We start from the raw sequence: 16,963 nt of genomic DNA on the forward strand, positions 1-16,963 counted from the left end.
AAGGAAGAGTCACAAATATGAGAGCCATGTAGTTCACTGGTTCTTTGGGTGTGTTCAGGGAGAAAGAAAAGAGTTCACTATTTCCTTTTCCTATAGAAAATAAATCTAGGAATCAGAGATATAAAAACCACAAAATTCAATAATGTTTCTCAACTAAATGCACAGTGAATTATTTGACTTATAACTTAAGATGCCAATGTTGTCATTGCCTGTGAATATTTGAGACCTTTGAACTCAAAATGAGTGAGCAATGGGAGAATTTTCACCATAGTTTGGTTGTGAAATAGATAGTTCTGCTTCTTTCCCAACAATGCAAGCCTACAGTGATTTCTCCTCTTCTGAACTTCTGCAGTACTTACTGTCAATTGGGATTAATTGTACATTACCTTGGCTCCGTGTGGCATGGTGGAAAAGCCTGGATTAGTAGTCAAGAGACATGAGTTTGAGCATGATGTCTGCCACTTGCTAGCTGAGTTACCTCGAGCAAATCACCCTGCTGAATCCTTAGTTTTCTTATGTGTAAAATGCAAATAATACTTGTACCATCTACTTTCTAGGATAGTTGCAAAGAAAGCGTTATATGAATCATAGAACATTATAGAATTAGGAACTATCATTGATTTAGATTTAGTGCAGTCATCTCATTTTCCAGATGAGGCAACTAAGGCCTACAGAAATGAAGTGACTTGACTGAGATCACTCAAGCAGAGCCAGGATTAAAATTCAGATCCAAATCCAGGACTCTCTCCCTGTACCATTTGTTTTAATGTGTGTGTGTGTGTGTGTGTGTGTGTGTGTACCTGTAAATGACACAGTCAGCTCCTTGATATGGTAGCAGCATTATCATATCTTCTTTCTGTCCCTCCAGTGCCTCACAAAGTGCTCTCTATATATCTACGAGGCATTCAGTAAATAGGTTTTTGATTTATTGGTAACTATTATGTATAAAGTTTAAAATCTGTCTCTTATATTTCTGACTTGGGAGGTAAGATAGTTTGCCATTTCATTTCACACTGAGATTTTCAAGGATAAAACTTGTCTTCACCTGCCACTAATTGACTATTAATATCTGAAATGTCGAGACAGTAAGCCTACATTGAATCTTGGGATAACAGGAGGCTTTTGATGCATTCCATATGTACGCATTCATATTTCTCTTTTGTCTTCTGTTGTAGTAACTGTCTTTACTGAGATCACAAACAGATATGGCTCTAAATCTCATCCCTGTGCTGTGAATGTGACAGTACTGCCAAGTTTCCATAGGAACATATCATCTTTGAATTACAGGCCAGAAGAGGATCTGTAAGTAGCATTTACAATGAAAAGGCTCTAAGAAAGCATTTATGTTTTGGAGAGGTCATACTTGGATCAGGTTGGCAATGGGGATGAAGTCTAACTGGATGAGGGTTTTTGAGAAAGAAATAGTTGGGTATCACGTTCTCAGTTAGAATTGGGAGGATTAGGATAGCTTATACTATCATTGGAATATGTGTTTCTGCTAGGGATTTCATACTTTATAATACAGTTTCACATATCACAGAATTTCAGAGTTGGAAGGAACCTTAGAAGGCCGTCTATTCTCACTGATACAAGAGAAAAGATTCCTTCTACAACATCCCTGACAAGTCATCATCCAGTCTTTGCTTGTAGACCTCAAGTGAAGGGGAAACCACTACCTCCCATAGTAGCCCATTTCACTTTGGGCTACTTCTAATAATGAGGAAGTTTTTATATTATATCTAAATTTGCCTCTTTTACCTACTGTACCTTATTCTGCCGTTTCAGGCCAAACAGAATTAGTTGGTACCATGCGAGAAAATAGAGGAGATACATATATACATTAGATTTAATTCCTGCCCTCATGGAGCTATAATCTAGTAGGGCATACAACACATACAAAACAAATTCTGTTATTACCTGATTGATCCTATCATGCACATCAGAGCAACTATTCCAACCCTTTTCATGTTGTTCCCTATAAAACCATCCTCTATTTCCCTCCTAATAGAGGAGTTTGCCTCCTTAACCTTACTGAGAAAATGGAGGCTATTTGTAATGAGCTTCCTCTTCTCTCTCACTCTGTACCTCCAAATTCACCATTCCCCTACTGACATTATTGCCCACTTTCTCCTCTATTATTCTGATCTGTGAGGATGGAGGAGCCTTTTCCCTCATCAATGCTGATCTCTAATATCCTAAATCTCTTCTGGGTGCTTGCTGACTTGCTCATTACTCTTGTCATTTTGAGTCTCTCATTAAGAGTTAGAACCTCAAACTCAATGTATCTAAAACAAAACTCATCTGTACCCTCCAACACACACATATACCACTACTAACCCCTCACCCACCCCTCTTTCTAATGTTCCTATTTCTATCAAGGGCACCATGCTCCTTCCAGTTCCCCAGGTTCACAACCTTTTAGTCATCCTTGACTTGTCCTTTTCCCTCAACCTCTACATCTGATCAATTGCTAAGTCTTGTTGATTCTATTTCTGCTTGTTTTGATTTCAAGAGAATCTCTGTATTTTCATTCCCATTTTATAGTTTTTTCTATCTCTGCTACTGTTTCCCATATACAACATAGGTTCTTACTGTTATTTTTATTATTACTCCTTGTTATAATAATATCAATGTTAAAATCTTTATTTATGACGTAGCTTATGGTTTATAAAATATTTCTTTGAAGTAACCTCTAACATAACATAAGATGATTGCTATTTTATAGATGAGGAAATGGAGGCTTGCAAGGGTTAAATGGTTTGCCTGTGGTCATAGAACTATGAACCCAAGACTTGAACCCAGGTCTTCTATAGTATGTTTTAGAATATGCTTATAGGGTATCTTATCGTTGCCTGGCTTAGCATTTCTTACTTTAGTTTTATATGTAATATATATGTATATATATATATATGCGCATGATATTTATATGTAGTAATTATAACATTAATAATATCTAGCATTTATATTGTACTTTAAGATTTGAAAAACACTTTATAAATATATCATTGTATCCTCACAACAACACTGGGAGATAGGTACAATTATTATTTCCATTTCATAGATGAAGAGACTGAAGCAGACTAAGGTTTTGACTTGCCTGGGGTCACATGACTTGTAATTGTATGAACTGGATTTTGAAGTCAGTTCTTCCTGACTCCATGTCCAGGATTCTACACATTGTGCCATCTAGCTGTACACACACACATACATTATATACATTTAGGTATGTTCATAAACACACATGCATGTATATATGTATGCATATAGTTATATATGTGAATATTTGTGTGTTAAAAATCCACCTGGGAGAAGAGTATTATTTGTTTTTTTTTTTTTAGCTAATATGTTGTTTTTGTTGATATATCAGTTAAATTATGTTGTGTAACCATCATGAAAACTTTTACTTTTTTCTTTAGGTATAATTCAAGTCTAAAAAACCTAACCACCCTCCTACTTATGGGGAACTTTGGAGAAATTAGAAATTATATCATAATGCTAACCAGAATTCTGAACCATTTCTATACAGAAGAACAAAGTTTCACCTTTGGCCTACAGTCACAAATGAGGAATTTATTGATTTCTTCAGTGTGCAACTTATCTTCCCAGGATCAGGTGTGTGTGTGTGTGTATGTGTGTGTGTGTTCTTTTCTTCCTTTATTTTAAATTTTATTTTTATTATGAACTTAAACACCAAAAAAGAGCATTTCTATACACATAGAAGAACACAAAAGAAGAAAATTTATGAAACTATGAGTCTCTATTTTACACTGCTTAGAATTTTTTAAGGTAAATTAGAAGACATGTTACTTTCAAAACTATTCTGCTTATTTGTGTTTCCTTCTGAACTTCCTTCTGTTCTCTTCTGTGCATTTTTTAAAAATGGTCCTCTTTTGGGAGTATAATGTTGCTAATCCCCCAATCTTAGCTTTATTAACCCAGTAAAAAAATTAAAAAAAAACCCAACAAACAAACTCTTGTAACAAACTAGAAGAATCAAGCAAAATGAGTCTATCCAGTGGCCACATCAAAAAATGTGCCTCTGCATCTTGTGTCAGTCACCTGTGCTGGGACATGGGTAATGCGCTCCAGCCGTGTCTTTTGAGATATGGTTGGTCATTGCTTTGATCAGAGTTCTGAAATCTTTAAAAGTTGTTTTTCTTTGTAATGTTAACTTTGTATAGATTCTTCTCATAGATCTTGCTCACTTCATGTTGCATCAGCTCATGGAGATCTTCCAAGTTTCCTCTGACACTGTCCATTTGGTCATTTCCTATGGTGCAATAATATGATCTTACATTCGCATCATAATTTTTTCTGCCATTCCACAATTATCTAAGCCACTCTAAGTAGCACTCTTAGATTTTAGTTCTTTGTTTTTCTCCATCCCTCTCCTACCTACCTTAATGCTCCCTTCAGAATCAGGAGGTTTGTCTTCCTTGTTGCTGTTCTCTCCCCTTCCTTATTCTCCTTCTTAACCTCACCGCTTCCTATTTCTCTATATTTCCTAGGTCTCTTAGATTTTTGAGGTTTAGAGTGCTGCATCTTCAGGGATATTTTCTGGCGTCTCAAACAGTGTTAGGGACCTCAGAGCTTCTGGGTTTGGCTTATTTTGGTCAAAGTGCTGAGATCTGCTCTTGTTCCCTGGGGTTTCAAAGGTCCCTACCCTGAGGCTTTCTGGCCTAGACTCAGAACCCTGCAGGCTAGACAGGCCCTTGGTCTCCAGGGCTCTGTCTTTGCTTGGAGGAGAGAAAGGCAGACCCTTCTTTCCTATTGAGTGTGGCTGACTTTTGTGCATTTCTGGGGTGGAAGGGGTCACTTATTTTAGTTTCTCATTGAGATTTCTTGATTATGATTCAGTCTGGTGAGAATTTTAGGGTTTTGTTGGAATAGGTGGAGGGCAAGGGAAAGATAGCAGCTTTCCTTCCAATCAAGTGGTCATTTTGGTAGCATCAGGTATAAATTATAACAGAATGAGTATATATGTCCACACACACACATATGTATGTACATATGTCCATAGTAGTTTGTGGTCAACTCACCTGCTTGACTGAGCTCATTAGTATTGTGCTCTAAATCAGTGGTTTCCAAAGTAGGGGGCTGAGACCTTACTCTAAGAGGTATGTGATCAACCAATCAAATGGGCAGGAAGGTGGATCCAACCCTTCCTGTGAAAGTCAATAGGAGACTTATTTCTAATGAAATTATGCCACTCCCAAAATACATAATAGCTTAATATTACCCCCCTTCAACCTCTTCACCCCCCCCCCATACCCTAACTGCTGGCCTGCCATGACTGACACAGCATGGATCCCTCAAGGTGGTTATAACCTGACTGGGACCCAGGACCTTAAATCAGTCATCATGTAGCAAAAAGTTACCACCTCTGCCTCAACATACACATTGTCTTCACGCTCTGGCCTCCATAAATACTCCTCAGAATACAGGATCTGTAACTGGGGCAATGGCAGGTGAGAACTGCCTTTTCTCCCTGCCTCCCCCACCCCCAATTCACTTTCCCTTTTGGAGTGGGAAATCAGCAGTATAGGATGAGCAGCCACAGATGGGGTGAAATCTGCATCAGAAATTTCACTGAATTATCTTTCTGCTCAAACTCATCCTGCTTTCACCTTCCTTATTACTCTCTCCATGCTTCCAATAATTCATGTTTGTGACTGTAATGTCATCCTCAACTTCTCATTGTCTCTCACCCTCCGAATCTAATCTGTTGCCAAATCTTGTTATTTTTACCTCAATAATATTTCTTCCTTGTGTCCCCTTCTCTCTATTCACACAGCTACCACTGCAGTTCAGTCCCTCTTTGCCTGTTGCTAGAATTATTGCAATGTTTGCCTATCTGATCTTCCTGCCTTGTGTGTCTCTCTACTCCATCTATCCTTGACACAGCTATCAAAATGATCGTCCTAAAGTGAAGTGCTGATGGTGTCACTCTCTTACTCAATAAACTTGAGTATCTATGTCTCAAGGATCAAATATTATTTTATTTTTATCTCATCCTTTTAATTTTTTGTGTCAATTGCATAATGACCCTATTTAGTGTAGTAGCACATATACAAAATTTTAGAAGAACTAAATATACACATATTGGGAGTACATGATCAAAAACTAATGATGTGGTAGATGATCAAAAAAATTTGGGGACCACTGCTTTAAAGCTATGGCTGGTTCCCCCTTAGGACCAACCAGCTATCTGACAATCACATATTTTTGGTCTTAGAAAGAGGAGCCTTGAGAATAGGTTTGGGTTCAAAACTTGCCTCTGATGCTTACTAGCTGTGTAATCACAGTATCTTAGATTTAGAGTGAGAAGATAGTTTCCTTGGAAGATCTTAAAGAGGACAATTCCCTTCTTTTATAGATGAGAGGAGAAGGGGGTTCACTTGCCAAATTACTCTGGAAAATCTTATAGAGACATGCAACAAGTACTTCTTTCCACGGCTTGAATATTTTATCAGATCATTTATTACTCAAAGTTCTCACAACTCTTATTGTGTCCATGGTTCCTTGGAATGTTAAAATGAAAGCCTTGTTGTGTTTTGGAAATTTCTTCAGCAGCAAAAGAATTAAATTCAGTCTTATATTCAAGATTGGAAAAATTTTAGCATAGAGTTAAATGGTATTATGAAATTCTGCTACTTATCTACATTGTCTGGGAACATGTTAAACAAAATGCAGCTACTAGATTTTGGAGGACCTTGTCCTCTTGATATATGAGACTTTGTATATTTATTCAAGAAACATTTAGGGAATGCCTACTGTGTGTAAGGTCCTATCAGGGGCTTGGGATACAAAAACAATTTCAGTTAAACTAACTCAACATTTATTTAGTGCCTGCTATGAGCAAGGAAAATAATGTCTGCCCTCAGGAAGCTTATTGTCTACTTATGTAATTAACAAACATGTAGGAAACAAAACTCAAAATCACACACACACACACACACACACACTCACACTCACCCCTTGGCAGCCCAGGAGACAAAGTGTAGTATTAATATGGTCTCAAATAAAAAGGATCTCTGATAGTTCTGTTTAACCTAAAGTTATCATTTTAATCTGAAAAGCAATAGCTGTTTTTCCCTGATAATTTTTCATGAAGAGGAGATAAAATGCATTTCATTGGTTTATCCTAATTTTCCTTTATTTTTGGCTGATTTTCTTGCCTCAGGAAGAAATGGCTGATTCTATTCTAATGCTGAATGAACTAATAAGTATCTCCAAGCAGGTAAGTCCCAATATAGTTCATTTCAAGGTTCAGTTTCCTTCTTCTTTGCATAATTCTAAAAGCTCCTATTCAGGTCAATAAATATTCATAAGGAATAAACCATACTAAGTACTACACAATGGAAGTTAGAGTAGAAGATTTACCTGCTTTTATGGGGGTTCTTTTAGTAACTCTTAACTCCATTCCAACTTTAAAATCTTGTGGTTCTGTAATCTCATGATGTAGCGATTTCTGAAATAACTGGTGAGGAGTCTTATTCAGTAGGAAGTAAATTCAAAACCTAGAGAAAAAATGGATTTAAAATATGTGATGGGGTGAGACATTAAGAACTCTACTAGACACTATTCAGCATAGTCAAAAGGGTATTGGGTGTGGGGTCAGACGAAAAGAATTTGAGACCATACTTATATTACCTTCAGGGCAATTGGTAAGTGGCTTAACATCTTTGGACCTGAATTTCATTATCTATAAAAATCGAGTGAGTTGGTCTTAGGGGTTCTAAATCTTTTTAGTTATGTACCCCTTTGGCAGTCTGCTGAAGCCTTATGATCCATCTCAGAATGATGCTTTTCAATGAATAAAATAGATAGGATCACAAAAAAACCCAAGTGTATTGAAATAGAGTTATCAAAATGTTTCTTTTTTTTTTTTTTTAAAAGTTCATTGAACTCAGATTAAGAAGCCCTGGACTATATGATCTTTTACATCCCATCCAGCTGTTAATTCTATGATTTTATGCAGTATCCCTATGCGGTCTCATTTTGGTATAAGTATTACTCCTTAGTTTTTATTAACAGGAGAAGTACAATTGCATTTTTATCTTTAAAGCACTGTTATCCATTTAGAGATTCCAGTAGTTTACCTAGGGAGATAGAAGTGGCTCTTGTTTTAAATCTATTTCTTGCATATCAAAACTGGTTTTAAAAATAAGCTTCTAATTCTTGAGATATGATTTTGAGATTACATTTAAAGATAGTTTGCATGATTGTGGCGAACATTCTTATGACAAAGTTTGCAAAATGCTTTAGGTACATTTTTCTTTTAATGTAGAAAGTTATGTGAAAGTCAGACTTGTGGGAAACTCAAGCCTCAGACCATAGCCCTATGACCAAAAATTAGAGAAAATTAGCTTGAAGCACTTGAGTTCAGTAGTTAGAGAGACTCTTCACTGAAAGTAGATTAAGTGCTCACTCGGAGCCTTTGGGACTCTTCCTTAACATTAGTTTGCTAACAGTTTTGATTATCCTGTTTCCCAGACTTCAGCAGATAAGCAGTTAAACTGGTAGGGCTGGGGCTTATGGCCTAGGAGTGTCATTTAGAGATGCAGTGACAACTAGGAGAACTGATGGTGTGAAAGCCTGATGGGGAAGAGACAGAAAAATTCAAAAATAGATACAGAAGAATATTGTGTAGTATAGTACAGAGGAGAGAATGTTTATAACTATGACCCATATCATCAAGAAAAAGTGAAGATGTTTTACTGTTTAGTTTCTTTAAGAAGGTAGGAAAGGAGGCAGAAAGGAAGGGAGTGTATTTTGGAAAAATTACCAATAAAAATAGACAAAATTATGGTAAAAATTTTGGTGTTTAAACATGGATAAACTTCAGTTACCTAAAAACTGCTATTACGTGGACTAAGTCCCCTTGAGAAATGCAAGATTAAAAGTCCCTCAAGATCAGGGACCAAACCTGAACTATTTTTATTTCTCTTATAGTGCTGACACCATACTTTGAATGTAATAGATATTTACCAAATACTTATCAAATGAATGAATGGATATGGCCACTCTTTCTTAGCTGAACATTTTTCCTTTTTTTTCCTCTTAGGCAGTTGGGATTAAGTGACTTGCCCAGAGTCACACAGCTAGTAAGTGTCAAGTGTTTGGTCTGAGTCTGGATTTGCACTCAGGTCCTCCTGACTTCAGGGCCGGTGCTCTATCCACTGTGCCACCTCGCTGCCCCTGAACATTTTTCCTGATATGACAAGAAGGGGAACAATCTTTCTACTAGCTGTAGGCTTTTAAAAGTCTTTTCTGATGTAAATTTTTCAGATATAGTTTATGCTTAGGATTTTCTGATGGAGATGAATAAGAAGTTTAGTCCTAGAGACCACTACAGGGCCCCATTTATGTTGAACAAAAATTACCATCAAAAGCTAGAACCTCAATCAATTCCTTATATTAACTAGAGAAAAGAAAACAATGACAGTTTTAGGATGGAAGGGCATTTTAGGTTTTAGAGCTTATTTAGTCAAACACTTCTCTGTTATTGATAAGGAAATCAAGGTCCAGAGAAGTTATGTGCCCAAGATCACACACCTCCTGAATGTCAGTATAATGGATAGAGTTTCCTATGTAATTTTTCATTTCACTAATGCATATTTCCTAATGATGATGTGGGAGGTGATAAAAATGATCATTCAAAGGGTGAGATGAAATATGTTACTCACTTCTTTTTTTCATTTCGTAAAGGTAACATCGGATAGTGCAGTTCTGATAATTAAATATGTCAGAAAATTAATTGATCACAACAACTTATCTGGCCAATTTCTGATGAATAAAGAGCTGATGTCCAAGCTGGTCTTTCTAGCATCAAGGGTAATGGAGGTGAAAGAAAAGGAAAAATCCAGGAACGCAAAACATTTCAGAGAAGAAGGTATTAAAAGCATTGTATATTTGCTACTGGTGAGTCATTTTTTTTTCTCAGAAAAAATTAAATGCTTCTCTGTTCTAGAAGGTTTATTTCTTTTTCAGAAAACAGGTAGAACTGATTTCTGGTGTGTTTTCCTTCATTGTTATGGGTAATTGTAATTGTAAAAGTCACACCATAAATTTATAGTAGTTCTCAATATATTGAATTTTTCTCAATGAATATCAGATTATTTGCATCTTTCTGTTTCTTCATGTTTGTACATCTATATGTATGTAGTTCACTGTAGATTATCTAGAATTATAATATTTTAGAGTGGTTAGGGAACTTGGAAGTCAGCTAGTTTGATCTCATTTTTAAAAGTAAGAAGTCTGGTTTTCAAGAGATGAAGTGATTTCCCACAAGGTTCTATGTCTTTTAAGTGGCAGAGCTGGCACTTGAACCCTGGTCTCCTGCTTCCCAGTGCAGGGCCATTTCCCTAATGCCATTCTTTCTCAGGTTCAAACTCTTAAAAGATTTTCTGATATATGGTGTAACTGAAGGATGGCTGCTTCCTATAAAATAAGTGTGATGAATTATTCTAAAATGTTTCAGTAATGCCATATTCCCTAAGGATATTGAGCACCTGGACTGGACTAGAATGGATCTATGTTTTCATTGATTTAGGAAACTCCCTCTGCCAATGCAGTTTGGCAACTATTCTGCAACTTGGAGTCTTAAAGAATGATCTAAAATATTGAGAGCTTAAGGGCCATGCACAGGGTCACATAGACAATATTAATATATGCCAGAGGCAGGATGTCAAAATAATGAAATATGGCATTCATTGTTTTTGCAAGACAATTTTAGAATGCTATTATTTCAGCTGCAGTGGCCCTAGAAGCATGCCTGAGTAATGTAATTGAGCATTCATGTCATATATCATTGTGACCTGGCTAATGTTCACCATCAGCTTATTGGGTGATATTTCTATTGATTCCTTTATTCTTGGCCCAAAAGATAGCTGCTGTATTCATTAGAAGATGTTAACACAACTTAATGAAGTCATTTGAGTCCAGGGCAGTAACTAGGTTGAAGGTGAATGGAGCTTTTTCCAAAGTGCTGAAATTTAAAGGGATATACTTATTCCTCAGTGGTCCTTTGGCTTTCTGTCCCCAAGATGCATGCTCCTCTACTGGCCCTATGTCACGATCCCTATGTCCTTAGCATGATGATCTCTGCTTCCTGACATAGGCCACCAGTCGTAATAGCAGCATTGAGCCCTGGTGGCCTACTGCCATAGTTATTATACTTTTCCAAAAGTTAAAGGAGACCTTACCACTTGCCCAACCTCCACTTCTACATACCCTGTCCTTCTATGGTTGAAAGATTGGAGTCACTTGCTCCACTGAAAGGAGGCAGACCATACTTTCTAAGAGACAGGTCACCCTTCTCCCTACCTGAGTGTACTTGAACACAAGTGACTCATACAGAAATTGTCCGTGACTTAATGAAGCTGAAGGCCACTGTGTGCTGGAGGTGAGATCTTTAGACCCTTCATTCACTTAAGGTGAGCTTTTTCCTTTTGGTGGCCTTGAGGTCCTTCCCTGAAGTCTCCTACCCAATCCTTCCCCCACCCCCACCCTGTATTCTTCCCATATTTTCCTCCAGGAAAAAAATTCCTGTTTTTGTCTCTGCTTCAATCTAGCAAAAAATAAAAAATATATATTTATGGTCGCACTTTCCTTCCCAAAGCTAATCGCTGTTTTTAGTTAATGCTGTTTTGGTGTTCTAAGAGCCTTAATAAGAACAGATATTGTCATTTAGTAAATGAAACATTAGATTGAGAGTAAAGGTATCAGTAAAGGCATAATCTACTAAATTACTTGTTGATAACAGCCATGATGGATCACTCTCTTATAGAACAAACTAAGACATTAAGATTTGATGCTGATCACATGCCAAAGAAATCAAACAAATATGAGTCCATCAACTGTTTAGCTTTTTCCCCCCCTCTATCTCCTAATTCAGTAGACAGGTTTTCTACAATTATTTTCACTGTAACTAAATTGCACATCTCCCTTTCCCTGTCCCTTCTCTTCTCCTTCTCTGCCTTCTTTTCCCTTTTCCCTCTTTTTTCCTACTTTTCTTTCCCTTTCTTCCTTCTCTTTCTCTTCCCTTTTGACCTCTTCCCTTCTCTTTCTTCTTCCCCTCTCTTTCGACCTCCTTTCCCCTTCCTTTTCTTCCTCCTTACCTCTCCCTTTCTTCCCTTTCTCTCTACTCCTTTTCCCTTCGCTAAATCCCCCTCCCTTCTTACCCTACTGTTCCCCTTCACTCTCCTCTTTTCCTCTCCCTCCCCCTTGACTTTCTTCCTCCTCCTTACCTCCCCTTCTCCCTTTCTCTTTCTTCACTTACCTCCTCTGTCCTCCCTTCTCCCTCGCTCTTCCTTCCCCTTGGGTAAATGTAATTTGCTTAATGAAAATCTGATGGGGAGTGAAGGTAAGAATAATTTCTACAGTCTTCTTCAGTTATCTCTCCTTATTTGTGTTGTATTTTTTTTCTCAGACTGTATTTCAAATTGCATTTTCAGAAACTTGTAAGAAAAATGACTTGCTAAAGGTCTTCTGCATTGTCTCAGGGTCATGAGAGTTCCATAGTTCTACATTCTTCAAAAATGCATGACTTCTTACAGATGATGATTTAAAGCACTTTTTTGGGGGGAGGCAGGCAATGGAGTTAAGTGACTTGACCAAGGTCACACAGCTAGTGTCAAGTGTCTGAGGCTGCATTTGAACTCAGGTCCTCCTGACTCCAGGGCTAGTGCTCTATCCACTGTGCCACCTCGCTGCCCCCTGATTTAAAGCTTCTTGACATGCTTTTGTGCTTTGTTTCAGAACTACGTCTCTTTAAGTAAAGAACCTCAATTTAATATTAGCACCGGACAGTTGGAATTCCAGACCAGTTTACATTACACTTTTCACAACTCTGTTGAACATGTTGGTTCTGTTGAGGTCCACTTACCAGATACCCTAGATGAGCACATCTCTGATAGAATGGGATTGCACAGCCAGTGCTACATCAGTCAGCTAACATACTTCAAGGAATATCCATATTTGGAGGAGAGAGATCCTGTTCAGGTACAGCACGGTAGTTGACGCTTCATGTCGGAAGACCCCATTTATGTTTGATCACCTATGGGAATGGAATCCAATGACTATATATCAATGGTAAAAGACACAGTAAGAAAAACTCTTCTGATTGGTGAGTTCCTGCCAAGAACCTCCATTTGAGGAAGGGTTTGTGTTCACTTCTAATCTGGCTATGGTTCTGATTCTCTGTACTTTTATACCTTACTCCTTCTACCCCTGTTTTCCAACTCTGTTTTATATGTCTTTCTCCATTAGAATATAAGCTCCTTGAGGGTAGGGACAGTCTCATTTTTTTTCTTTTTGTAGTTGTATTCCCATTGTTTAGCATAATGCCTGTCACAAAAATGTATTTAATAAATACTTTCCTGCCTAACTAAACATTTACTTTTTAAAAGAGTTAACTATGTTTTATATTTTGCAATTAAGATGGAATATGTTATTTTCAAAGATTGATGGAGTTGTGGTTGCCCTGAGCCTCTACAACTGCACTGGTAAAAAGAAGATCAACATACAAAGACTGGCGAGTCCAGTGAGAGTAGTGTTCGAGAAGATCAATGCTCAGGTAAGGAGAGCTGTTCCGAACCATCTACCTTCCTTTTAGGTTGCAGTATATTACTTTTGTTTAAAGTACCATTTGTACTTTCAAAGAAAATGGTTAGCTGGGTATTTATTTCTTTTTGTATTGACAGGATAGTGGGCAAAATAAAACAATATTTTCATTGTATCGTGACAAAGTGAACTTCCATTATTTCTCTGGGCTTCCCGAGGCCTCCCAAGAATCCCTACAGATAGTAGTGGAATTTTCTAAAACCAGCGTAAGAACTTTCCCCATAATGCTGCTTGTCAGGTGGGTCTCAGATTTACAATGCAGGTAATTTACAATAATAGCTGGCATTTATATAGCTCTTTAACGTTTGCAAAGCACATTAAAATGTTTTCTCATTTGATCCTCTCAACATCCATGTGAGGTAGATTTTATTATCTCCATCTCATGGATGAGAAACCTGAGATTGAGAAATGTTAAGTGACTTACCCAGGGTCACATAACTAGTGTTTGAGACAGAGCGTGAACTCAAGTCTTTCTGATGACCAAGTCTAGCACTGCTTACTAAACTACTCAGCTGCCTCTTCTTGATAGGATCTATTCCCTTATTATCTAGCTTTTTTTTAAAAAAAATACTGATATGGATAATTTGGTCAGCAAAAGGCAAATGTGTGTTAAAAATCCAAAATGTTCCTATCAGGGTCATAGCAATGGTTTCTTTCCATTCAGGATTTCTTGCAATAAAATGGTTTCTAATGGATTATAATAATGTGGAAGGTAACTTAATGGGAGTAGAATCACCATTACTTTGTCATTTTTCCCCTAGGTTCTCTGAAAAACCTACTCTGTCTACTTTTAATGTGAAACAGATTCGCTCCTGGGATGAACAAGTTGTTCAGATTTATATACCTGCTGTTTCCCTGAAAGGTCAGTGAAAGGTACTTATGATTTAGAATTTTAGTCTCATTTATGTAGCAAGGGAAGTGTCACTCCTAGACTAATGTGTTGACTGTTCCACAGAGAACATTAATGTAAAAAACCTGCAAGGAGTTGTCTTTAATGGAATAAATGTGTATTTTATTTTAAATTGAATAGAGTTGTAAAAATTATAATATGATAGAGTAGAATCCCAGGATAGCACGGATATTAACACATAAGGATGATTTATAGGCTGTCCAAGGGATAGAACACAGAATACATGGTAGACACTCAACAAATACTTGAATGAATGATTGATTGTAGTTGCCTCTTAAATGGTCTTCCTATCTGCAGGTTCTCCCCTTCCAGTTCATCCTGCACACTACTGACAAATTAATCATCCTAAAACACTGCTCTCATCATGTCACTCCTTTGTTGAAAATGTTCAATGACTCCCCATTGCTTAGAGTATACAGTTCAGTTGCCAGCCATGTTCCTACAATCTGAGCCAAATTTACTTTTCCATATCTCCTGTCACCTGTTTTATCCAATCTGGTCTCTTTATTGCTCCCCTGAAAGTACTCATTCTGTTCTCCCCTAGATTGTGCTCCCTAACTTGAAAGCCAATGCATTTCCTCTATGCCTATTCAAATCCTCCTCATCCTTTATGATCTAGCTCAAGCCCCATTTCTTCCATTTGATGCAACCCACTTCTCTGAAAATTCTGCAACTACTATTATTTATACCATTGGTCTCCAAAGTAGGCACCATGGCCTCACCTAAGAGGTGTGTAATAAAGGAGTTGGAGGGTAGTGGGAAGATGGGTCAGTCACTTCTCATCTTCCCCACACGTAAGCTCATTTCAATACAACAAAACCATCCCTTCATCAATTAGAGTTCAAGAGTCTATCCACTCCCTCCTTATACTGGCTTCTCATGGCTAGTTATAACCAATCTAGATCCAGACACACACTGCAGATCAGCAGACAAAAGTATTCCTCCACCCCACTCCCCAGCATCCTCACCCTGCCTCCCGGGTTATTGGCTACTAGAAGCACCCCTCCGTGAGCCAATTCTCTGCTCCAGAGCAATGGCATGTGACGAAGACTACCCTAGCCGTACAAAGTTTTCGTTTTCTCTGTGAGAAATAATTAGTAGGCATGGCTGGGATGTACTGTAGATCTCATTAAACTGTCTTTCCCCCAAAGCCACACGTCTAGACTTAGAACTTTTTGTTTCCATTGCACTGTGAGTTTCTTGAGAGCTTGTATTGTTTTTTCTTAAACAAACAAAACAAACAAAAAACCCCTCCAGCTTTTAGTGCAGTGCCTGGCACATAATAGATGATTAATGAATTCCTGTTGACTTGATTTGACTTCATGAGGGACATCACCATCTTCTTAGTCTCCTAGGTCCTCAGTTCCTCCTTAACCTTGACTCCTTACTCGACTCAAATTACTTTCTTGGAAGTAGCAAAGATTTCTCAAGTGCCAGATCTGCCAGAAGAATCTTCCCTCGGTCTTCCCACTTCCTGACCTTTTCTTAGCATTGGACACTGTTAGCAGTTCTCTTTTCTAGATATTTATTCCTTCTTCTTTGTGTTCTTAAAATAATATGTTAATGTGACACCTATAAAAACTTAGACATCTTCATATTTTGAAAAATTGGAAACAGAATTTTTTAACCTGTATAAAAATCTTTGAAATGAAGACTGTGGGTTTTGAATCCATTTGATAGAAATTAAAACATGAAATACCTTCCAATTAGTTTGCAAGAGCAAGTGATTAAAATCAAGGAAGAAGGATGTTTACTAGCCTAATTTCAGCAAAAACCTTTGCATAATTTTTGGATGGAAATGAAAAATTAGTATCTTCTTTTCGTAAATGGTCAATGATATACTTCTACCCTTTGGATTTACATATCTTTGTGAGTTATCTTTTTCAGCTTTTATAAGCAATCAAAACCAAGTATCAAAATATTGTTTCATTATCTCATCCTCTGTAATTTTTATTTTTGTGGAAGTTTTGTAATGTGTGCAGTTATAGTACAGTAATACATGTGTATACTTTATGAATAAACAAATATACACACAGTAGTAATATGTGCTCAAGATATTTTACTGATGGAGTAAGGTATCAAAAAAATTTCAAAACTGCTGGACTATACTACTCATAGAAGATAATTAACATATGATGACAGAATTGGAAAGAATCTTATAAATCACCTAATCCAAATACTTTAACTTATGGGGAAGTTGAAGCCCAGTGAGGTTAGAACTTGTCCAAGACAGGAGTAGAATTCACGTGGCCTTATTTCCAGCATAGGGCTTATTTCTCTATCTCCAAACATGTTGGAAGGAAAAGGGAAGGGAAAAGAAGAGAAGGGAACGGAAAAGAAAGGAAAGGAAGGAAAGGGAATAAACATTTCTATGGTACCTGTTACATGCCAGGCACTGTGCTAACTACTTTAACTCATAATCCTGCG

General features: G+C 37.3%; 1 protein-coding gene across 1 annotated transcript in view; it reads left to right on the plus strand.

Moving 5' to 3' along the window:
- The window catches only part of PKD1L1 (polycystin 1 like 1, transient receptor potential channel interacting), a 146,883-nt gene that overhangs the window by 57,747 nt on the left and 72,173 nt on the right, over positions 1-16,963 (plus strand). The window contains 8 exon segments of the mRNA XM_078151688.1: positions 1,176-1,302; positions 3,417-3,612; positions 7,184-7,240; positions 9,712-9,924; positions 12,730-13,005; positions 13,466-13,579; positions 13,707-13,864; positions 14,388-14,488. Coding sequence (XP_078007814.1) covers positions 1,176-1,302; positions 3,417-3,612; positions 7,184-7,240; positions 9,712-9,924; positions 12,730-13,005; positions 13,466-13,579; positions 13,707-13,864; positions 14,388-14,488 — 1,242 coding nt within the window.

Source organism: Phascolarctos cinereus, unplaced genomic scaffold, assembly GCF_003287225.1.
Source record: "Phascolarctos cinereus isolate Bilbo 61053 unplaced genomic scaffold, phaCin_HiC Scaffold_4;HRSCAF=312, whole genome shotgun sequence".
In the NCBI taxonomy this organism is placed as follows: Eukaryota; Metazoa; Chordata; class Mammalia; order Diprotodontia; family Phascolarctidae; genus Phascolarctos; species Phascolarctos cinereus.